Consider the following 25,431-nt stretch of genomic DNA (forward strand, 5'->3'; position numbering starts at 1 on the left):
ACGCTGATGTCGTGAATGTAGCCTGTGTTTGTCTTGTTGATGCATTAACATGAATTCATATCAAAGGGCAGTTTTAGCTGCGCCAAACCATTATGATTTGAGTCATATGACAGCGGACAAAGGGGCTTTTCATTGGGAGAAAAGCATGAACAATGCTCATCTGGAAACAATATTAATTAGTGAGCATCTTGCCTGCCTTTGGATTGCTACTAAATTACTGGGTTTGTTTGTTAGTTTAATATATCTTGTTTAGAAGACAGTTAAAAACAATTGTTACCCTTATGTTAGACCTGGCACACATGGACCATTTGGTGGAGAATCTACCGGTGGAAATATGTTTCCAGGAGTAGAGCTAATGCGGCACAGAGGTAACATTTAACAGATTCAATAGCAGATGAAAGAGCAGACTCAAGAGAGAGCATGAGAAAAGACAGAAAGGGAAGATATAGAGATATAAGAGAAGGAGATTCAAACAGAGGCTTAGACGAAATACAACACATCAAAATGATTGAATGATACAGACTGCAAGACGATTCAGACTAAAGCAAGTCAAGGGAAAGAGTCAGAAGTGATGAGGAAGCAACAAAGGGTGGAGGCAGAGAAAGATACAGAAAGAGTTGCAGCACTTCATTATTTTTCATCGTGGCGACATCATGGAAGTGCAAACATTTTCCTGCCAACATTTACATGTAATGTCAATTAACTCCAACAACACTGTGTGTGTGTGTGTGTGTGTGTGTGTGTGTGTGTGTGTGTGTGTGTGTGTGTGTGTGTGTGTGTGTGTGTGTGTGTCCCTTTGTGTGCCTGAGTTAAATGTCACATTAAAGATTGATGCACACTTCCTATCATGTTGTGGCCTGTGGAGCAGAACAGGCCGACCAGCCAATGAACTGATAGGACAGGTATCACATGATCAGACCACATTCTGTTTGACTGTGTGTGTGTGTGTGTGTGTGTGTGTGTGTGTTTGCGTGCATCTCTTAAAGTACATGTTATTTCTCCAAAGTGAAGATATTTTGAACCATGCCTCAAACATGCTTTTCAACTGTCAGGCATTACAGTGAGGTGAAAGGTCGGCTGTTTAGTGAAGACGGTTATGGTAGTAGGAGTAGGAAGTGTTGGTCGGATGTGTGTGTTTGTGTGTAATCAAACATGTGCACTAACATGCATTTGCCTCTGTTCTGAGAGGAGCAAGTAGTGCCTGAGGCCACCTCTCTCTGTGCCTGCCCTGATCTACTTACCCCAATTCACATACTGTTTATCATTTACATCCCCTGCCTTTGTGACACAGTGGTGTGCACTATGTATGTACCAGCTTGGCCTCGGTCATATCCCCCCCGGTAACAGAGGAGTATCAGCACGGATGCCAAGCAGTGTACTGCTGCGGACGGGAGCAGCAGCAAAACGCATTGTAGCCACCTAAAAGAAACACACACATAAAAAATAAAATCTATATTACGTTTACGCCACTAGAGTCCATTGAGGAAACCGTTATTTTCACCTCACAGAGCAGGCGGGTGTTGCCGGTCTACTGCTGCCTCGATCCAAACAAACCAAACCCTAATCCTTAAAAAGTCAAATAATATCACAAACAACCCATCCATCTGACTGAGGTTGCAATAGACCAGTAGGTGTTGTGCTCCGCACGGTAGAATCACTTTTTTGTGGAAGGAGTCTTGTGGGAAAAGGTTAAGGGATGAACATATTGATTTTTTTTTTTTAAGTGGCTAGATTAAATGTTGCTGCTGCGTCCACATCAGGGGAGGTGGCGGCCGCTATATGTAGGTAAGACAGTGACTACGGAGATGTCCTTTAAGATACCAGATCATGTAGTTAAATGGACAGGGGACCAGAGTTTGGATTAGTGCACTGAAAGATTGCCATATCACACAGATGGAGTGCAGCTTGCCCACTGATAGCACTGATGGTTTAAGTTAAATGACAAAGTGGCATAATTCTCCCTTCTTTACTACCTATATTGATTCTGCATCTTGCATTACATTTGATTATTTAACATCATTGATCTCCCTACAGGCTAGTAATGTAAAGCTACTCCAGACACATTGATTTTAATAGATAAACAGAGTACTTCCTGGTGCCAGTGGGTACTGTTATTTGTCCATTTCTGGCTTCTGTTGACAACACAGACTGACCGAATGTTTAAAGGTCACCACGCTTCTCTTCACAGAATGTGGAAAAATACAACACAAGAGGTTGTGAACCGCCAGTGGGAAATGTCCCGGTTCATCTTCTTCTTCTCTGGGCTAAATAATGACGGGGCTTTTTTTCCTCCATCCCTTCAGAGCATCATGACGCCCGCCCTTTCTGTAGACAACTGGTGGTTGGAAGTATGTGTCTGAACGTCACAGTAGGGGAGACGTCTAATCTTTAAAAACCAGTTACTTAGCAACAGCTTTGATGGAGGACAGTGGAGCCGGCCTCCAAAGGGCTGATGCTGTAACAAAGAAAAACACATACACATAGAAATTCTGCCTCATGCATTGGTATGTATATTTTACTGAATTATTTATATATAGCTCCCCTCGGTTTCTCATTTTACACTTAGGTTCCCCAAAACTATATATATATATATATATATATATATATATATATATATATATATATATATATATATACAATTTAAAGCATCAAGTTGCTGCTTTATCAACACTTGTGCCTTTGTTGATGTTAATTAATGGTCAATGTTTGTGTGTGTGTGTGTGTGTGTGTGTGTGTGTGTGTGTGTGTGTGTGTGTGTGTGTGTGTGTGTGTGTGTGTGTGTGTGTGTATATTAATTTATATATATATACTCACATAATACCCTTTCACATCTTTTCTGATACAATAACCCTCTTTGTTCATGGAGCCCAGTGATACTGTGTGATTCTGTTTCATCAGTGACGTGTATGAATGAATAATGATAATTGGTCGATCCCACCAGAAACACACACACACACAGAGACCCACAAACCCGCTCATCTTTGCCACGATCACCTCACGGACAACATTCTCTCCGGTTGTCTTTTCTTTTGTGCCGAACACTCTTCCATTGATCACCAGGGAAATGAGAGAAGCGTACGCTGGGATCTGGTGTTAATCGACTTAGCGCACCATGAAGAGGAATATCAGGACGAGGACGGGGGACTAATGCATTTGCGCTCTACAAACAGTACTGTATGCCATCTCAAAGCCAGCCGAGCATACAGAAGTCATTAGCCAGCCCAGGCATGATGTGATTTACATTACTGTGGGTCAGACCTTCAGGGGACAGCAGTTCTGTACATGGAAATAATATTCACAGCATCTATGTTTATGTACGTTTGTGGAAAAAGCATTTTTTGTGACCGCAGGGTGGGAACAGTGACCAGCTGGCTGCTTCTATTCAGAGAGGGTTCAACCTCCCGTGGTGGTAAAGGTCACACTGTCAATCTGTGAGCCCCAGTAATAACGGCAACTTTATCTGACCTTTCTCCCTCAATAGTCACACATCTATGTGGAGCCTATAGAGGAAAAATGGAGCAAGCTGAGATATTATGAAGCGACACTCAAACCCAAGGATTCATCGACTAGAGGAGATGCATTTTACAACACTAGGTTTCTGCAACTAGCGGGTATTATCAATTAGTACGCTCATTTCCAATACACCACCTAATGATCAATTATAATCTCCCAGAGCGCAACATGAAGTATTCAAATGACTTTATTGATCAACCCGCCACCTAAAGACATTCTGTAATTTGACAAAAAAGCATCCTGCCCTTTTATGACATAGATATTGTTATATATGTTGTTCTCATGTTGGTCTTTTTATTGACATTAGCTACACTGTGTGGATATAGGTGTTCTTTTATGTATCTATGCACGGCACTTTGGTCAGTGTAAACTGTATTTTAATGTGCTTTATAAATACTTTTCACTTACTTTGACTTACTATCACATCCTCACATTGAAGAAGGTGGAACCAGTGAATCTTTGGCTTTTTTTTCTTTTTCTTTTTTTACTTTTTAAAATAAAAGGCTTAATCTTCATCCTGTCACCTCACCTCTTCATAATCACTTCTGTAGGTTCTGGGTAGGTTTATGTGTCTGCTGAAGCAATATTCTTTGGACTTATGAGTGAACAATTGATTTGGTCCGACAGCATTTCTGTGAGTTTCCCGACTGGTGTATGTTGTTTAAACAGCCTAGATGTTTCTAGAAATGCTGTTTTATGTTTGTTTCTAATCGTATCAAAGCTCTACTTTTAGAACAGGACCTGGTGCATGCTGATAGCTATTACCCATTTAGAACATGAGTCAAGTCCAGCAGATCACTTTGCCTCGTTGTGGCTCTGTAAAAAAAAAAAAAAACTTTCTCTCCCTTGCCAATTCCTCTCCACACCCCAAGCTCTAACCCATATTCCTTTCTGTGTGATCGATAGTTCTCATTACTGAATCTCTCTCTTTCTCTTGGAAGTAACTCAGCATCCATTTCTAAAAGCTCTAAAACGACACTCACCAATCTATGACTAAAGCCTTCCTTGGTATCCGTTACACTAAATTGATGCGTGATGTGGGTATGTCTTTCTGTCTTCATCGCCGTAGAATACCCTCATTTATCAAGTGTAGCCATCTTTCAAAAGGAAGACGTAAGGAATTATAGCTTTCAAAGTGGACGTTACACAGGAGAAAAATAAATCATATGAAATTAAAAGAACATAACCACCACCGATCAGAATAAAAGATTCTCAGTGGTCATGCTGTAAAGGAGAATAAGTAATGGGGCCACAGATCTTTATTCTCTCTGGTCTCCCCTGTCCTTTGCTTGTTGGTGGGGTGAATTAATCCAGGAGGCAGGCAAAGAGATCACGCCTGAGCCGGGAGATGAATCTCCCAACTGTGCTATTAAGGATCACTGGATTTATACTTATATTAGAAAATAAAGCTCCGCTTCTGGCTTAACTGGACAGACATCTCACCCAGGTGGCTACTCAGTAGCTCCCATCTGTATTTTATCTACCAATTAGGACTCATGGCTTCATTTAATGTGTCTCAATCATGGAGATACAGTATGTATAGTAGATGCCAGACCATGAATATTGACGTCATTGAACACGTGTACTCTTTGTGAAATGACCACTAAATATTTTCTTTTTTTCCTGAAGTTTTGTCATTAGATTTAAATCAACTGTAAAAGGTGACTTCAGAATCCTTACGGTGTCTGCTCTCACAGTACCAACATGTAGCTTACATAGGAATTTATAAAACACTCCCAATAAGTTGATCATGGCAAATTTCTATATAATCGGGATAATTGTAAATATGACTTTAAAAAAGCTGACTAACTTGCTATCCTGGTATAGAAGATGAAAAATAGAGCCTGATTTAAAACAAATATGGGATACAAATTAATTAATTTATTATGAATCACTTTGAATATGATTTATGATCACCTTTCTTAACATATAATACAAATATTTTCTTTTTTACTAAAATAACGTAAAATGATTCCAGGATGTTTGCTGCCATTTTATTCGTGTTTAAAGCATATTTTTATGACCATCAGGATATCATTGAACCACAATTATTTTGGCCAGGGTAACTGTGACATTTTCATATCGTTCCATGTCTACCTGTCATAGAGGGAGCGTGTGATGAATACAGAGTTAACCCTGCTTCTGTCAGTAGAGTGACACATTTGCTATCGTTACTCATACATAATCCAGTGGGTGGTTGTCACATTCTGCCTCTTACGTAATGTTTAGTGGTTCACCCACCTGAGCCAAGACATGCATCATTACACTGTAACACACCGTGGAGTACAGTCAAGCAAGTGCATCCTTTTTTTAAAGTAATCAAACTCCTACTGTGTCAGTGTTATCAGCGAGCTACCCTTTGAGCTGCCGAGGCCTCTAAAAGCTGAAGGACTACTCGCGGAATCGTGGCTTACTTCAAAGGAAGAGAAACCCAATTATAAGGAGCCGTTATCAGAAGTGACCACTCGCTAAGAGCTGCCACCTCACATACTGTTAGCCATGTACACTTCAACGATAGAGGTATAACAGTATGAGCACCGCTCCGACTGTGTCGGACACGAGGCTTTGGCAATCTGATGGATTTTCATTGGCTGCCAGTATCTCTTATCATCCATCCAATCCCAACGCTAGTGTCTGTGCTGTGCTGTTGACTTTAACACTATATATTTATATTTACTATACAGTTATTTCTCTGCTAACGAAACCCCGTTAAGCTCCTTTTCAAAAAGCATGTTTTCCCGTTAAAATTGCAAGAGAAAAAACAATGGATTAAAGGATGAATTTGTCAAACACCAAGGCTTTCTGGGGGAGACGTTGGCTGTGACTGCTGGAATGTCAACTTTCCCAAATCCAATTAGGAGCTGGACACTAACATTAGCCGAAACCCGTGTCTCATCACGGCAGCTCCGCTAGAAGTAGATTGCTGCTGATTTAACACCTGCTCGTCTCCGTGTGTCTGCAGTTACCTAGACAGCCTAGATCGGATCGGTGCGCCCGACTACCAGCCCACGGAGCAGGACATCCTGAGGACCCGAGTGAAGACCACGGGCATCGTCGAGACACACTTTACCTTCAAAAACCTCCATTTCAGGTCAGTGCTAACTCACGCCGTTGACATGTATTATGTCTTTTACAGATCTATCTCCGTCTGCGCCGCTTACCCACGCAGTAGGAGCTCCAGTCTGTAATTAATTAGATGAAATGCTTTCAACAAGTGTGTATATCTCTGATTGTCTGACACTATTAGAGCGAGGAGCTGTGGGAGTGATGGCAAAGGACAGGGGTGTGTTGGGATGGTGGGGGGAGAAGAAAGCCAGAGAAAAGACATTTAATCTAATTACCATATTTCTACCCCTCTTGAGTGCAACAGAGAAGAGAAGTTAATAAACTGTAGACACAGATCGTTTTGCTGTATGGATGCACCATTATGCTGCAGCTGATGTTGAAGTGTATACACACACACACACACACACACTATAGTTATGTGTTCAGACACATTCAGGCACTCAATGCAAACATGCAGAGAAATGGTAGTTGCTTTAGTTTCTGCTGTGACTGTTAGAGGAGGCGGCGTGCTGCTGCTGCTGTTGGGTGTGTTTCTGCCGAGAAGCCGAAATACCGTCAGCTCAATTGCTATTACTGGCAGTCGGGCAGTGTGTGGGAGACGACAGTGCTCCTGTACTGGGTGTAAACCATCAATCAACCTACCATTATACCCACCACATGTGGAACTGGGTGCATTTTGGATTGGAGTTGGTATCGTGGTTTAGCTGGAAAAGGCCCATCTGGTCTTAGACGTAAAGTCTATGGACTATTTCTTTCTTTGTTATCTAGCATACTTTTATTTTTGCCTGATAGTTTCAGCTTCACCGTATTCCTCAGAAGGTCACAGGTCATGGTTTGATGTGGCTGCATTCAGACCAGTTCCTCCTTTCTGAAGCTCCCAGACCTTAAAAATTGGTTAGACTGTTAAAGCCAGCATCGTTACAGATTCAGAGGAGAGACAGGAGAGTAATAGTCAATGTCCGAATTGGGCTCAGAAAAAGGACAATACCAAATGGTTTGGTCACCGAGCCCTGAATGTTTAACATTTAGACCATCAGGTTGAAAGAGAGAAATATGCACAAATCTATTATATTGGGACTCCACTTTCATAGCAGCCTCATCAACAAGTCATCAACACGAGTGCAGGTGTTTCATCTAAATGTTTAGCTGGTGTAGAAGTGCAGTATTGAATTTGTTTTACATTACAGTATCTTTTTTAGTTTCCTTTGGTCCCCCATTTTAAAAACATAACCAGGCACCCAGGGAACAGAGCATAGATCTTTATTATGTTTTGAAGCAAAATATGAGTAATATCTGGAGAGTGTGTCAGAAAAGTGTACTGAATATCACAAAATGGTTTTAATTCATGAGGCCAGAAAAGCTTCAAGGGGGGAAATGTTCGTCTCCCGGGTCCCTTAGGTTTCTGACAGTGTAGTTAAAAAGCCCTGCTCTGACGTTTAAAGAGATTAGCTGAGCATCCAAACACAGTACAGGGGAATAAAAGTGTACAGAGCAAACACTTGGCTAGAGAAACAATGAGTCAGCTGTTGACAACATCAGACGCTTGCAAGAAATGAAACCACTTTCTGGTCTCGGGAAGAAGGCCCATCATCACAATAGACAAACAGACACCAGCAGCAGTCTGTTCAAGTGGATTTACTCACTTCTGTGTGTCCGTCCATCAGGCTGTTTGATGTGGGAGGTCAGAGGTCGGAGAGGAAGAAGTGGATCCACTGTTTTGAGGATGTGACAGCTATCATTTTCTGTGTGGCACTCAGCGGATACGACCAGGTGCTGCACGAGGACGAGACCACGGTAAGGACTGATGTCTGTTCTATATGTAGAAACACTGGAGACAGGATGGTATAAATGTCTGTGGTGCTCTTTGATGAGCTGCTAAATAAATAAAGGTGCAAACATCTTAACATTTCATATATACATCTTTTCAGAATGTTTTAGGGGTCACCGGTACATACAAACTTTCAGACGTACGTTTCCTTTTGTTTTGCTCTGGTGTAGGGGTGAGTATTGGCAAGAACCTCATGATACGATGCGTTTCACAATACTTTGGTCACGATACGATACGTATCACGATACTTTGGTCACAATACGATACGTATCACGATACTTTGGTCACAATACGATACGTATCACGATACTTTGGTCACGATACGATACGTATCACGATATTGCGATATAAATAAAGATGAAAACACAAGTACCTGTATATGTAAATCAGATGATATTGATCAGAGGACCCATTGAGTCGAAACTATTTCATTCAAAACAGCCTCTCCATTTTATTAATTCCCATGAAATTCACTGGAATAAATATTGAAAATAAAATGAAAAAGGATAAAGTACTGCATTCACAACATGTCTAAACATGAATCTTCTTTCTTTTTTTTTATCGATCTTTGGAGTTGAAAAATCGATATTGTATTGGGCAGCAAAGTATCGTGATATATTGCCGTATCGATATTTTCCCCCACCCCTACACTGGTGTTACATCTGGTGTATTATTTAATGACACTGAAGCATCAGCAGTCGTCTGCCTTCATATTCCAGTACGATCCAGAACACAGCGTGAATGTCTCTGGGATTCTGCGGGTGTTTCCTCCAGATTTGCGTTTTTGGTCCACCGTCCTCCAATATCACAACCGAACATGTAAATGAACCAACAGTACACCGCCGAAGGCCACATTCAAAATACATTCTGACTTGTTTGTTTATGAAAGCACTTAATGCTCCAGCGGTTCCATCTGGAGAACCCACTGTTCAGTGGAAAGCACAAGGGGAGACAGAGAGGAGCCTACGCCAGTTGTTTTTCTCTATGCAAATCATTCTTCGCTTCAGTACATTAACACTGCAAACCATTGCTCTCGAGCCAAAGCAAATGACCTGTTTTAAATAATTGGAAGGACATGTGCATGTCTCTCACGTATATTAGGTTGCTCTGAAGGCAAATCATCCTGACTGTAGACGGACAGTGACAGACGGTTATTGTTTTAATCATCCAAGAAGCCTCTGCTATTCCCATGACTTAGAAGTTGACGACTAAAATGTAAAAAAATACACTAAAATGTGATATAGAGAACCAGGTGAGCATTATAGGAACATTATAGGTAAGTATGCCGAGGGATCTGGAGGGGTTAAACAAAAACACAACAGAGCAGCTCAGAGTTTCCTCGGCAAAAGGCCACGTAGACGATGCATGCAACCTCAAACAAATACGCTAATTTGAATGCACGGTGCTCACCGCTATTTATAAAGGCTGAAGTGTGTCCTTGGAGGATTCCAGGCTGGGAAATCAGGCTCTGTTAAGTTGCTCCATTTATGCAGATGTCATCAAGCTTCCCTCTGAGCTGGGAGCACCAGAAGAACGTCACATGAAGAGAATCAATCTCCGTCATGAAACACACTCACAAGCAGCTTCTACAATGTGTTTCCGAGTCCATTTTAATTGTAGTATGGTGCTTACTGGGCTTTTTGTTCTTGCATATTTAAATGTAGGCATATGTATGTGATATTATCGTGTACATTCAATCATGATTTCCTTAAGCTGGAAGAGCAATGACACGTTTCTAAAATCACTATTTCTGGGGAGTATTGTTAAAGAGAAAACTATTATTTTACTTAAGTTCAAATAGACACGAGGGGTACGTGTGTTCTGATGAAGAGTTTGTCTTATTGAAGAGGAAACACTAGCGTGGGAGTTGTAATTAACAGGCAAGGACCAGAATGTTTTCCGGCGAGCAAACCACATCCTCCGCCTGTTCTGCTTCCAGACACAATTACGGTAATTCAGAAAGTCCGAGTAGGGTGCAGTCAAGATCTTCTACAATCGGACAGAAAAGATCACACCCAGGAAGGGGGAGCCATGACGTTATGGCTTTTGGGCAGTTCACTAAAGGCGAGTCCACACCGGAAGAACTGCCCGACTCGCGTCGGTAAATGAAGTCGGGCTACTTAATATGGCCGACTCGAACAACGACATGGGCGGTTCACACCTACGGAATTACAGCCGATGCCATACGTTCCGCGCTTGATGTAATGTCTCCAAAACAACAGGCGGCGCTAATCTGTATTGTGGGCCAAAAAACACGAAAACCGGAAGTAGCCGGTCCTCTCTAGACCCTAAAGACAGAGCACGCTGTCCTCACCAGTCACTGTTGTCGGCAGAGTGAGGTTGTAGACTGTAGTTGTGATTACTCTCTGAACGGAAAAATCTAAAATGTAAAATGTAACCCGATTCCACTGTTTATCTGGTATGTTTACCATCGTCACTTCCGGGCTTCACTGATTCGCTAGTCAAGCTGCTAGCCTCCACCAATCAGAATGGTAAAAGAATGGCCGACTCGAATGGCGGATTACACATTTGAGTCGGCTGAAATGAACGCCAACGTGGGCCGATTCAAGCGACCACACCAAGGAGACTCATGTCACGGACGCCGACTCTCTCAAAGACGCCGATTTTCGGTCCGGTGTGGACTCGCCTTAACATGACTGATGCGCTAAGGATTTATCTTTCCCCGTTATGCCAATCCTGTCTGGACAGTTAAGAGTAGCTAAAGGTGGATTTTTCTTTTACACCTTAGATGTTTACAAGGAAGGTAATGCATATGCAGTTTGTGATGTCTGTTTATTGATGCAGTCATTATTAGGCCTACAATTTCACAACCATAGTGTGGGAGGATGAAAGTATGATTATTATAATTACTGATTATTATATCACATTTGCACTGGTTCCCAGCAGGGAAATAATAATTCCTAATAGTATAATTAATTGAATTGATGTGACCTGGACCTGGATTAGCAGCATTAATTGGATGGATGTGTAAACAAATGATGTTTGTTGTTGCTAAAACTGGCACTTGCCCATTATAATGGTGCTGACTGAAAGTCCACAAAAAAAAGAGAAGAACCACCTCCCATCTTTTAGTGTATTGGTGTGTAACATTTATAACATTTTATAACATCACTGTTTATGGCCAGCTTTTAGACGTTTTATACCATCTAAGGATTTCCTATTTTTCGGAAACTGAATTTTTGCACAAACTGTATGATACTTATTGAAGTGAAAGGTTGTCGGTTTCCTTTGTGGATTTGTATGCTTTTTTGTTGCCATCAAGTTTTGAGGTTGTCCATTCTGGTTTGGCACAAACGTCCGCCTGAAAATGAAACGCAAAAAAGTATAAAACAATGACGCGATGACATTTCGGACAGACGTGAATGTTAACGGCCATATTACGTTTTCTCCTTTTGAGAGGATGATAAAGAAGGAAAAGATCACTGAACCCATGCTGAAGGTTTTTACTGTCGATCTAAGTGCTGTGTGGACACACACACACACACACACACACACACACACACAGTCCAGCACATATTACTCCTGCTTTGTAATTCCCTTCTTTCTATTGGAGAACTGCTTGCATTGTGTTTTTCTATACCTGTCTTTGTCTCACACACACATGACACTCACGACTACACAATGAGACTCCTCTGGGTGAACGCTATCTGGATAACATCCTGTCCTCCTGCCTCTAAACACTTTCTTTTCAGCACTAGAGATGTGTGTGTGTGTGTGTGTACTGTGTGTGCGTTTTGGGGTCAGGCGGGTGTCGTAAAGCGAGGCGGGTGGGTGAGCGGGTCCCTTGCATTTTCTGTTCCTGCTCTAAGCTCCGTCCTGCAGCATCTCTGGCTCCTTCCACTCCTCCTGTCACTCTCACCATCGACTGTCCTCTCTAACCAATCAGCAGTCAGATCTTCTACAGATGCTCCACCCACAGACAGGTATGAAACCTTCCGATAGGTTGATGCACTTTACTATGAGTTGAAAGTGGTGCCTCCTTCTGTTTGTGAACCGAGGAATTGAATTGCGTGTGTGTGTGTGTGTGTGTGTGTGTGTGTGTGTGTGTGTGTGTGTGTGTGTGTGTGTGTGTGTGTGTGTGTGTGTGTGTGTGTGTGTGTGTGTGTGTGTGTGTGTGTGTGTGTGTGTGTGCTTTGTTTTCAGTTAATGAAATATTGTATTGCATGCTATCTATCTGTCCGTCTGTCTGATCACTTGATTCATTCTATAACAATTTAAAGCCCCTATCGTCTGTCTTTCTGGCTGCATTGCCTAAATCTACAGTAATATGCCACGTTTCTAGCTTCCTCTATCCTGATTGGTCGATGGGCCCCATCAGTCACCTTTTCTCCCCTCCCCTTTCATTAACTGGGCAAACGGTATCATAACCAGAGAGAGGCTGCTTTCAACTCTTAAAAAGAATCAACAGTCTTATATGTTTTCATCACTAAGCACTTTTTTACACAGTGATTAGTGTTGTTGTTTTTTTGCATGAATAATATAAAATAATGACAGTTGCTGATTTCGTTAGCAAACAGTGGATTCTGGTGAGAAGAGGTCAAGGTAGACTAATTTATAAAGCATTCTGACGCTAACAACTCAATCTGGAGGTAAAAATTATTGTGATACTAACGTGAGGAAGTGCCTACTGATGGAAAAAATACAAAACACTAAATTTAATTTAAGCTTGAATGTATTTATTTATATATTGTTTTTTAAATTAATGTTTTGTTTTAGCTGCATTTCACATTCTAATGTTTAAACTTTAAGTGTTAAATTTAATATTAAATCTGTTATGTCTTGGATCTTGTTTTTTGATATAGCTTTTTTTCTTTGTATGCTATTTTTCAGTTTTATTTTATTTTTTAATCATTTTTGTCCGTATCCGGCCAAAGAAACGTGTTAAATCTTCTACCTCTGAAAACATTTGTAAAGCTAATTCTCCTTCGTCGCTGCAACCTTTATAATTCATGACCTCCACAATAAGCAACTGTTGCTGCCTCCTGCACGTTACATAAACCTCCGCTCGCAGTCCTCAAGCACATGCTGCAGAATACCTAACACGCTTAGTAAAGAGACCTTCGTTTCAAAGCATTGCTCTTCAGTGCCCCTAGTGGTCAAACATGAATCCACAGGGCACCTTTAAGCTATTATTCACTCACAGCTTAAAATGCAGGCTTTGTTCAACCCAGCTGAACACACACACACACACACACACACACACACACACACACACACATGCAGCAGGAAATGCAGCAGGAAATGCTGTGTCCATAGACAAGAAGAACTCCTCAGTACTTCTGTTGTACTTCCTCATTATTATTGACTCAGTTTCTCTTTGCGTTTTCGTCGGTGTGTATTCAGTTTACGTGTGTTGCTGCCACTTGTGTGCATGAGTGTGTTCTCTGAACACATTTACGCACTGTCTGTGTGCTTGTCCGGTTGATGGTGCCGAAGCCCGTTTTAACCCGTGTCAATGTCTCTCCGACAGAACCGCATGCACGAATCCCTGAAGCTGTTTGATTCCATCTGTAACAACAAGTGGTTCAAGGACACCTCCATCATCCTCTTCCTCAACAAGAAGGACATCTTTGAAAGAAAGATCACCAAGTCGCCACTGTCCATCTGCTTCCCAGAGTACAACGGTACATATCCGTGCACCTGACTGTGTACTGTGACACAAGAATCATTGAGAAGCAACACAAAACCAAACTCCAACACGCTTTGCAATCGGGTGACCGCACCACCAATCTTATGACATTAACTCTTTCTAAAAAATGTATATTCATTCAAATGGAAGATCTTATTTCAGTGATCTGTGGATAGAAATCCTCATTACATAGAGTCATAAATGTCCACTCTGGACCTTACTTCAGTCTTTTAAATGATGCTTACTGTGGTTTCATTTTTTTGTTAAATTACGGCTGGGCAAGACAATCGCAATTGTTTTTACAATTCACAATTTCAGTCGATATGTGAGTTCTGGTGGCTTCAAATAAGAAGAGCACAGACATCAACACTGATAATCAGTTAGAGATCATGTAGAGCAGGAAAGTCCAACAAATGAATCTGTTTGTGTTTCCCTCAGACAGCTGCTAGCTTAGCGTTAGCAACCCAACAGACTGAACAACTCTCAAAACGGCTAATATAGCAGCTATAATCTAGGTTAATCCTGGCTAAAATGAGCATTTGTACCTATTAGTAGTTTTCACAACTGGAATCAATCCCCTTTATTGCGTCAACATATTTAAGTCAAAATGTGTCTAATCAGCTTTGTGAAAAAGAGGGGAAAGATGAGTTTGGTGTTTTATTGACTGAGTTGTAAAATTGCAGGTGCTCTGATGAACGTTACTCTGCATATGAAAGGTTGTGTGAAGAAGAGTAAATGGAGAAGACTGGGGAAACGGAAAATGGGAGGCGACAGAAAAAGAGGCTCGACACCTTAAACAAAAACAAAGAGGAGAGTCAAAGAAGTGAAAGAATGAATAAAATGTGGGGTCCGAAGTTTGGAGGTGGAGTTTGCTCGTCCAGATACAAGAGAGCGAGAGATAAGAACGCGGCGAAGCGATGGGAGAAATCCAAGCGTGTGAGAAAATGAGAAAGAAAACAGACAAAGCCAGATTGTGGGAAAGAGAGAATTGGGATTCCAAACACGTTTCCTCTCCTCGTCTCTTCCACCTCTCACATGGCCAGACTTGTAGCCCGTTCTGAGGCAGACAGACGAACCACAGTGCTGCTGATGGCCGAGAGCCCAAGTGGATGTAAAAATGACACCAATCACTGGGATCGGGACTCATTACAACGTGGTTATAACAAATTACAGCTCCTGATTGAATCCGCTCCGCGTTAGAAACAAGTGCTGGCTCTCACGGTTTATGGTGGACTTGAACTCGAAGGTCACGCAGTAGATTGTGCTGTGGCACGAATCAGGATACAGTATGAATAATGGCTCGCGACCCTTTTGGCTGCCCAGACCTCACATCTGTCACAGCCTCGCGTTGTTGCCGAATAAAGGCTGTGAAACATTGGAAATCAGAAACTGGCAAACGTTGCCAACAAATTCCAACACTGAACATTTTTCCATCACCTTTCATTTGTCAGTCCACAACCACCTCTCCGTTTTAACTGGAAAAAGTTGTCCACGTGTCGTTTTTACTCAAACTTGGCGAGCGGTATGCATAACTCTCTGTGTACCTCAGCAGAATCTGTGCTGAGCTAGAACGTTTCATAAAATATCAAGGAATAGCGCTTATACAGGGAATGTGGGATAGCCCGCTGATCTAAAAAAGGCTGTGAAGCCTTCAGCTGACTCTCACTCTATCATCTCTCTCCTCAGGTCCGGACACTTACCTGGAGGGAATAGACCACATCAAGTGTCAGTACGAGAGCAAGAACAAGTCACCGAGCAAAGAGGTCTACTCCCACGTGACCTGCGCCACGGACACCAACAACATCCAGTTTGTCTTTGACGCCGTCACTGATGTCATCATAGCAAATAACCTGCGGGGGTGTGGCCTGTACTGATGATACCTGTTAAATGTTAGCCAATTGGTTGAAGGATGTTTGACTTGTGTTTACCTGCTAGTTTGTACCGCACGTTATATTCGGCCCGTGTCAGTGAATAGACAGTCAGCCGTGGGGTACGGGCTGGTTTGTGATGCTGCCGCCATACTGCTTTATTGTAAGGCTTTCCATTGGTCCGTCTTGACTCTTAATTCATGAATCGGCTGCTTGAGTGGTTGGTTGGTTGAGGCTTATTTTAATGTAGCTTTGTGCGTTGAATTGTTGTGAAAATGCAATTTTTTTTAAGACTCTCCAGGGATGCAACGTTCCTGAGACTTGTTTCTACGTAGTGCCTTATTCAAAGAACTAATGCTAATGCTAGTTAGCTGCAGCCATCTTCAGGGTTTTCAAGAAGTATAATAGAAAGTCACCCCTCTACCCCCCAAAGTATTTCACACCTTAGACTTCTGCCTTAGTGCCAATGTGAATGTGAGCATATAAGTATGTTGTTTCAACAGTCAGGGTCACATTCAATTCACGTCAGAAAGACGCTCTTCAGGCTTCATTATGAGCGTGACATATTCGATTCTAAGTCATCAGCCAAAAAAAAGAAAAAACAGATTCTTTCAGATTTTCTGTAAAATAGCTTTTGTGTTGTTTGTTTTGTGTAATTCACTTTATTTTGTTGTTTGATGACAGTCTGGTGTAAGCGGCGTGCTGCAAAGTGTCTCGACTGTATTGTTGCACTAAACCGTGCTCCGATAACGTGGAGCTCCAACATAATCAGTATTTAGTAAGAATTATCAACTCAACCATCATGCATGAATACTGACAAAAAGCAAAAGCAATTTATTAGATAAAGTCAAACTAAACTCATTGTGAAGTGTGCATTACTTTCACAATACATCTTGTTTTGTCATGTTGTTGTTGAGCATATGATGGGCAGTGGAACAGGAGCAGATGCCAGTTACTGACATGGCAGATAAAGAAGTCCCAGGTAATATAATTACAGTGAAAATAGAGCTTTATTATCATTTGAAGCATAAAACAACTCTTAAAAACAGCAGCATCCTCCACCGGCCTGAGAAACACACACAGCACTCCAAACACTCACATCAGCATCAATACCTTTCTTCAGACACACTGCTTTTCCAATCGATTAGTTGATTAGCTCAGACTTTAAAGGGCGAGTGTTTCCAATTTATAGGCCATCCATGTAGGATTTGAAAGTCGATTTTCACCAGGATTGTCTCACGTTTCTGGTGTAATTCGTCATGGTTCGATCGGCAAAGGATGCCTTTCATTGAAGGGTTAATGTGTTTGTGTCCCTATAGAAGAAGATTTCTTTGTGATGTCATCTTTTGATCGTAGCTAGAAGAGGTTAGCAGTACGTTTTATTTCCTCCTCTGTAAATGTGTAGTTTATATTTGAAGCCGTAGTGAGGAGGTGTTTTATCCCACCACCGTGCCTCATCCCTGTGGATGTTTGCTTGTATTCTAGGAATTATTTTTCAGCCTCTCATGTTGCACCATTCACTGTAAAATCCCCCTTTAAGAGCAACGAGAAGCAGTTCCCACACATTGCTCATCAAAGGAAGGGGTGACATTTACAAGGCCCTGGGACTGCATCCATTGTGTGTGTGTGTGTGTGTGTGTGTGTGTGTGTGTGTGTGTGTGTGTGTGTGTGTGTGTGTGTGCGTGCGTGCGTGTGTGTGTGTGTTTCCTACCTTTAACAAGCCAGTGGTGAGCTTTGAAATATGCTTGACTGGATCAACCTTGTGACTATTGTTTCAGCTCCGATGTTGTGATATCTGCTGAGCGGCTGGGTCGTCGTCGCCCTGGAGCAGCTGCAGCAGCGCTGCTGAGGTCTGATCTAGTCTGCAGCTTTGGTTGAAATGAAAAGCTTTGTGGGGAAACAGCTCGAATTTGGGCCTCGACGTTAAAGCCAGATGCATACAACCCCGGGAGAATGACGTCTGCTCCTCCCTCCTCTCCGTCTCCGGGACTCGGTTGAATCGGTTGAGCCGTGTGTGTTTGTGGCTTTGCTGGTGACGGCTGCTCTCTGGCACACGGAGGCAGAGCGCTTCTTAAATTATTCATGAGCCGGGCATTCGCTTCATTCCGCTTCGACTCCGCGCTCGAAACAACGAGGGCGTGTTTGCTCAAAGCTGCGTTGTTTCTTGTGTGTGTTTTTTTTAAACAGGTAGATGATGTCATTGGCTCTTCCTGTCACATCTGTGCCTTCTTTCCCTAATTAGAGAGCTGCCTGAGGCTGTTGATCAGCCTGCTTTGTGTGTGTGTGTGTTTCTCTCTGAGCATCTTGTGTGCTTTTACCTGCATCTGTGTCTGTTGTAGTACAGGAACGTGTGTGTGTGTGTGTGTGTGTGTGTGTACGTGCATGTGTATGTATTGTGCGTGAGACAACGTTATCCCATGGGGGAGGGAGGGGGGTCAGTGTCTGTGGATTAATTACCCAGAAGGCACCTGTCTACCCTTTCCACACACAGAAGACACAAACACACCCTTGGGACTTCCAAATGTCACCTTACTTTCCGGGTGCCAAATACTAGAGGAGCCTCAGATGTTGTGATGTTCTTTTTGCCAAACGTGGAGCTTTTCGTTCTTCTCCTCCGTCGTGTTGCATCCGTTCAACGATGTGAAAGTAATTAGATGCAGGACTTGATATATACGTAAACCGTCCTGAGACTGATTGAAGGTTTCTATGAATTCACTTCTTTACTCCACCGTCACTGTGCAGAGAAATTTTGCATCGAAGCCAAACAGATACTTCATTTTTTGGGGGCAGCATCCTGTACAGTTCCAGCTTTGTCTTCCAACCTGTGTTACCTTCAGGCTGTGCACACATTCTTCAGTGTCATGTCAGATGCATTTAGAAGTGAATTTAAAATCCCTTGCTACACATACAGTATATGTTGATAAATACCTTTTATGGGAGGGGGGGGCTTGATGTTATATTTTATAGTACACATAGTGGGGCTGAGAGGGGAGCGGGTTGATTATGTCTTACATACATAATGGACTGCTACAGGCTGCAGTGACTGAGTGGGTAATGTAGTCCCAGGTTGTCTAGGTGTGTGGGTCTGATGTGGTTCATACAATCATTCAGATAACAAAGGTCCGAGTTCGTCTGGGCAGCAGGTGGTGGCACAAAATAAATGTTAGCACACCCTTGGTGTTTTTTTTAACCCTTTGTTAGTGTAAATGAGCTCCTGTGGTGTCCTTTTGCCAACTTGTTTTGCGCTTGAAATTTAGAAGTTGAGTTTTGCCTGTAAATGCTTTTTGTTCGTTTTATAATACGTTCAGTTCTCACTTGACACAAAATGAGCACTTTGGCCTCTGCAGAGCCGAGGAGATCCGGTTCCACCGCTGGACTGGGAGGGGATTCAGGACCGTAATGAACTCGGGTAGAATCAAGAGGGCCGAGTGTGAGCCTCCGTCTCAACCCTTCACAGCTGCAGCTTCTTAACATCCAAGTCATTTAACCCCTCTGTCAATACCAACCAACATCCTGTCTATACTGTACACCTCAGCAAAATCTACACCTGTTTAGTGTGTGTGTGTGTGTGTGTGTGTGTGTGTGTGTGTGTGTGTGTGTGTGTGTGTGTGTGTGTGTGTGTGTGTGTGTGTGTGTGTGTGTGTGTGGTGTATTTTACTGGGCACTGTAAGTAAAATATATCTGCTGTATCTCCCTCACTGCTGTGATAATTTATTGAAAGTTGTATTTATACAGAAGAGAAATGTCAATAAAGCACCACATGAGTAACTTGATACGTGTCATTATTTTCCTGACCTAATTATTTTGTGTCTGTGTGTGTGTGTGTGTGTGTGTGTGTTTTTCTCTTTCCCTCTCACTTTCTGCGTTTTCCTAAATGTATTTATTTTAAATGTTGGAAAGGATTTCCTGAACCGACCCGGCCCTCTTTGCAAACTAACACACCACTGTTTCTTGTCTGCATCTCCCCGTTCTTCTCTTCTCTCTGGTTTGCTAAAGTTGTAATTGGAAAGAAAGAGAAATGTGTTTTATTGTTTGCTCTAGTAATTGTGTAAAAGTTGGCCTTTTGTCCATAACAATGGTATTCTTTCCTCCGTCCCCCTTTTAGATTAGTGGTAACTTTAACGTTTGCTTTGTTTCCTCTTCTCTCTTCATCACCGTCCCTTCACTTGTTCTTGTTCCATTAACCTCTGACCTCACCCATCTTCTCTTATTTCATTATTTCTTCCATCCATTTCTTTCTCCCCCCCTCTTCCACTGTCCTCCTCCGCAGAATCGCATGCACGAGTCTCTGATGCTGTTCGACTCCATCTGCAACAACAAGTTCTTCATCGACACCTCCATCATCCTCTTCCTCAACAAGAAGGATCTGTTTGCCGAGAAGATCAAGAAGTCTGCACTCAGCATCTGCTTCCCTGAATACACAGGTTGAACAAAATATTTTGTCAAAAAGAATTGTTGGTTTAAGTGCACAGGTGAGGAAGACAAGGAAAAAAACAAAAACAAAAAAGCTCCAAACCAGTGGAGCTGAATCTAATTGTGCAACATGACGGTTGTACCATTTTAGCTTACTGAGGTAAGACATTAGCAGCGCTGTTAGCTCCAAAACTAGCATTGAAGTGCATATTACAATATGAATAGTGGAGTTTAAAGGAATGGGTTGTTTTCTTGACTTTCTTGTTGAATGTTCGATGAGAGGATTGATGGAAATAAATACATATATGAAATATATAGCTGGCTGGTTAGCCTAGCTTAGCATAAAGACAGGGAACGGGGAAACCGCAGACCTGGCTCTCTCTAAACATAACAAAATACCAGAACCTCTAAAGGTTAAAAATAATTAGGGGATTAAATAAACAAGAAATAGCCTGTTAATGAGTATTTTGTTACCTGTTCCCCTCTTCATATTTTATGCTTAGCTATGCTAACTGACTGCTAGCTGTAGTCAATCTCCTCCCATGACTTTCAGCAGGAAACAATATAAAATCTTATTTCTAATTAAATCTTATTCAGCGGTCTTCTTTCCTTGATTATGGTGGGATCTCTGTGTAAAAGCTGGACATTAACCACTTAACGTCAAATCAGCCGTTATACACAGGAAAAAGGTGGCTAAGGAAGGGGGGGGGGGGTTGAAGGAGAAAGAAAACAGAGGCCGAGTCCTTCCCGTGGAGGTGAGAGTCAGATAGCCGTGGAGGAGATTGTCAGTCAGAGAGCAGGACGCCGTCACGCTCGGTCAGCCATGACGAGGGAGGACGAGGGAGAGCTGTCTTCTGTCTTCTGTCCTCGTCACACACACATGCAGCTCTCACACAGTCCTCCTCATCCCCGTCTCTCAGGCTTTATTCTCTTCTAACTGCCTCCATAATCAGTCAGGCGGGCATGTTGCATCTCTTTTGCCCAGTGGCGGTTCTAGACAAATTTTACTGGGGGGGCCAAGGTGGGGCCAATGTTTGATCAGAGGGGCACATTAAAAAATGGAAACAAATGATATTTAAACATTAAATACTTTAATTTTACGTGGTTAACGTCACAACATTGCGTAGAACTAGCTAGGATACTGACATTCGGATATTTGCTTCTGCTTCGATGAGTTTGCTTAGATATTTAAACATAGCGAGATCAGACATTTACAAACTTGATTTTCTTATCGTAGTGAGGAACAACAGTAACACGGTTACGTGCAATAAATCACTTTACGAGATGAAATCGTTTTGCTTACCTTCGCCTCTTGCAACAAGACATTAGCTCCTCTCTTCAAAACTTGTGGCTGCCGTTCTCACTCTCATCTCGCATCCGGCAAGGCAGTGTTTGGGTGCGTCGCTCTAATTATTCCGTGTAGAGCGCTGAGTCACATTAGTTCCGCTTTTGGCGCTAGCGCATAAAATCGTAATAACTTGATCAATTTATTTCATTTTCATTTTATCATTCAGTCAGCTTATTCAGTCAGCTCTGGGGGGGCCACAGGGGGGGCCTGGGACATTTTTACAGGGGCACTGGCCCCTGTAGGCCCCCGTGTAGAACCGCCACTGCTTTTGCCCCCTCGTGACAGTAAACCAAGAGTTGTAGTGTCAGGTGTGGAAAACGTAAAGTCAGCAACCTTGGAATGATTCTAATATTATATTATGTTATGTTATTATTGTGATAATAATATCTCTCCCCCCCTCCCCCAAAAAAAAACACCCTTACCTATAGCACTGTTGCTCTTAAGGTACTAGTTTACTCAGATGAGGATCTAACACTTGTTCTATTTTTAGCTCTTACTTTATCAGCAATGATACGTTGTGGTTTCTTTGTTTCCTTCTTTTGACAAATGTACTTATTGTAAGTCGCTTTGGACAAAAGCGTCTGCTAAATGACCTAAATGTAAATGTGATAATGTCTTTTAAAGGCTATAATAATAGGAACGTCAGTTCATCTCTGCTTTTCTCCGTCTCCCTCTCTTCTCTCTCCAGGACCCAATACCTACGAGGACGCAGCCGCTTACATCCAAGCACAGTTCGAGAGCAAGAATCGCTCTCCCAATAAGGAAATCTACTGTCACCTGACCTGCGCCACGGATACAGGAAACATCCAGGTGGTGTTTGACGCCGTGACCGACATCATCATCGCCAACAACCTCCGAGGGTGTGGCTTGTACTGAGCACACACTCCCCCGTAACCCCCCCTACTCCCCTCTTCTCTCTCACCCCCCCCCCCCCCCCCTTTCCTTTGACACTGCTGTGGAAATGACGACGATGAGTCTGCTGATTATTTAAAGAAAAAGGAAAGAAAAATGCAACTAGGTACATATTAATAATGAGGATAATTTAAAAAAATAGGCACACGTATATATAAATATAAATATATATATAATGTTTTTAGTTCTTGTCTCCTCTGTTTGCGCTCTGACTCCTCCTGATGTTATTTGGCCGGCTGCCAAGCAAACACATTTGTTTTAGTAGAAAACAGGAAACCCTGAAGCCTTGAAAACTTCTTGAACAAAGTCAATGAAAGCCTCTGTTCCCCGTCCTTTTTTCTTTCTCAGCTGTGTCTTTTGTTGTTAACAAAAACAAAACCTGTACTTTTCTGATTTTTTTTTTATTACTATGGATATGACTTCTGATTTATTTTTGTTGATTGTGTGTATATTTATTACATGAGTATCAGTCTGTACACTGATTTTTTATTCACATTTTGCCTCACCTTGACACATTTTATGTGTATTGTTTTGGGTTTTCTTTTTTTTTTTGCTATAGTAGTGATTATGTAATAACAATTTTTGCGAAAATATGTGAAAATGTCGATAGAACTAAAAAAAAAAAAAAAAAAAAAAAAAAAAAAAAACACCAGATGGCGAGGTCGGTGAAAACCTTCAAAAAAATTGAGACCTGCCTAAACTGACAACACTGATTTTAACATTAGTCTTTTGTTTACAGTAGCCAAGACATTTTAAGATGTTTGTCAATTTCCTTTTTGATTTTTAAGAACGTACCATTTCACTCCCCACAATCCAGTTTTCATCGACAGGAAGTGGGGCGTCCCGTCTCCCAAACCTGGCCTTAGCCATCCGCCAACCTCCGGTCGCAGCCAAAACTGAGAGCCAATAGGAAACGTGCTAAATGTCCTATCAGTGCCATTTACAGAGGTACTGTACTGTAGATAGCTACGCTTTAGAAGCAATCACATAACGTTACCTTCCTCGCTGTTCTAACCTGACCTACCAACTCTCCATGCAAGGAAACTGGTTTCGTAATGGTTGATTAATTTATTGATTGGTTGATTAATCGCATGTCCTCCACATACCGCTCCCTCCCTCTCTCTCTTTGTTTACACACCTCCACCATGCCTTTACTACTCTCACCTCCATCCATCTTTTCTTTTTTGCCTTTATTTCGCATGGCGTCCTGATTTTGGGATCATAGAGCCCCTTTCTTACTTTCCTACCCCCCCTCCCTCCCCCTTCCTCCTAAAACCCTGACACAGATAGCATGAGATACTCAAGCCTTTGTATAAAGAGAATTCATAAAACAAACACAAAAAAGATGCTGTTGAGATAATAATAATAATAATTAAAAAAAATAGTAATAAAAATTGCAAAAGGTGAATAAAAACAGATGGGGGGGAAACAAAGAGCAGCAACAGAAGCAGTTTAAAAGAAATGTAAAAAAAAAAAAAAAAAAATGCGAGAGTCAAAGTTTTGAAGGAAGAAAGATAACGTGGGACGCTCGGAAGGAGACGTGTAGAAAGTCTACACCTATAAACATGAATAAAACCAATGGACGTGGGTATTACAACGACGACTACGATCATTATGAACCTGTGATATTCTCATAAAGTTGATCTTTCTTGTGCTTTGTGGCTACGAAACAGTTTTTTTGTGTTCTCTATATCTCCCTTTTTTAAGATAACGCTGTTTTGCAAAGTGTTCCAGTGTGACGGCGAGCTGATCTGGAACATGGTGTCAGACTGACCTGTGTTGTTGTAATGCTCTGACCTGCCCCCCCACCCATCTCCTTTTACCGTTTTTGCCTGTTTCCCTGCATCAGAACCGTGTCCTCACTTTAGCCTGACTCAGAACGATTAAATATAATATTATAACAATACCTATTTTTATTATTTCAGGAAAAGAAAAAAAACGGAACCACTTTTTTTCGGGGGGGAGAGCACGTGTCTCGCTGCGTCCGCTAGTTAGGGACGTCGCATGTTCACACATCAACGCTGTATAAACCATGTTTCTTCTCCTTCTTCTCCTCCTTCTCCTTCTTCTTGTTTCAGTTCGACACACACCTTCCAGGTCTACAATGAAAAGCACAGTTTTTACGTCACACACACACATTTGCTCACACAAGCACACACGCACACACAAGTAGATTTGGAAATTTAACTGTTCATAACTTATCCATGTGCCCCCCCCCCCCCCCCCCCCCCCATCAATCTATCTATCCATCTATCTATATTGACCTCTCCTTCTCTTTGCCTTCTTGATTTCTAGTTTTGAAAAGAGAACAACTGTGTATAATGACATGATGTACCTGTTTCTTTGGCATTCTGTTCCCTTCATCACTTAGATTTTTTTATTCTCCTCTTCTGTTCTGTTCTTTACCCGGTGAATGCTTCTTTTATTTTTCTCTCCTGTGCAGCTTTGTTTCTCTCTCTTTCTCTCTCCCTCTAATCCTCTTTAGTGAATGGTTGTTATTTCATGTGGGATGTCCGTGCTGGAAAAACCAATCGAATGTAGTGTTTACATTAAAAAGCCACTGTTTTCATGACTACAAAAAAACAAACAAACCTCTTCTTGCCTCTGAGTCATTCCGTCACTTTGTGTGTGTGTGTGTGTGTGTGTGTGTTTTTTTACAGTTAAGCTCTGAGGAATCCATAAAAAAATTAATTGACTGCAAGTCATTGATGCCGGCGTCACACATTGTGGAATGAATCTCACGGTTTATAAAGTGCTGAGTCAACGTAACGCCTCTGAACGGCTTCAGGATGATTATTGGCACACTGTGACGCCAGATGAGTGTGTTGTGATA

The 25,431-nt window shown here is 41.9% G+C and overlaps 1 protein-coding gene across 2 annotated transcripts in view; it reads left to right on the plus strand.

Moving 5' to 3' along the window:
* The window catches only part of LOC311019179 (guanine nucleotide-binding protein G(o) subunit alpha), a 75,637-nt gene extending 51,667 nt beyond the window's left edge, over positions 1-23,970 (plus strand). Inside the window, exons 5-8 of one of the 2 annotated variants that reach the window (XM_084018439.1) lie at positions 6,476-6,604; positions 8,244-8,373; positions 13,899-14,052; positions 15,744-16,503. In XM_084018439.1, coding sequence (XP_083874565.1) covers positions 6,476-6,604; positions 8,244-8,373; positions 13,899-14,052; positions 15,744-15,931 — 601 coding nt within the window. In that variant the 3' untranslated portion in view covers positions 15,932-16,503. Of the gene's footprint in view, positions 1-6,475; positions 6,605-8,243; positions 8,374-13,898; positions 14,053-15,743; positions 16,504-20,195; positions 20,350-22,374 lie in introns of those variants that run through there. The other variant, XM_084018438.1, reaches the window with a different exon arrangement.
* Positions 23,971-25,431: the final 1,461 nt, after the last annotated feature.

This window comes from Eutrigla gurnardus (genome assembly GCF_963514095.1).
Source record: "Eutrigla gurnardus genome assembly, chromosome: 9".
NCBI classification, from domain to species: domain Eukaryota; kingdom Metazoa; phylum Chordata; class Actinopteri; order Perciformes; family Triglidae; genus Eutrigla; species Eutrigla gurnardus.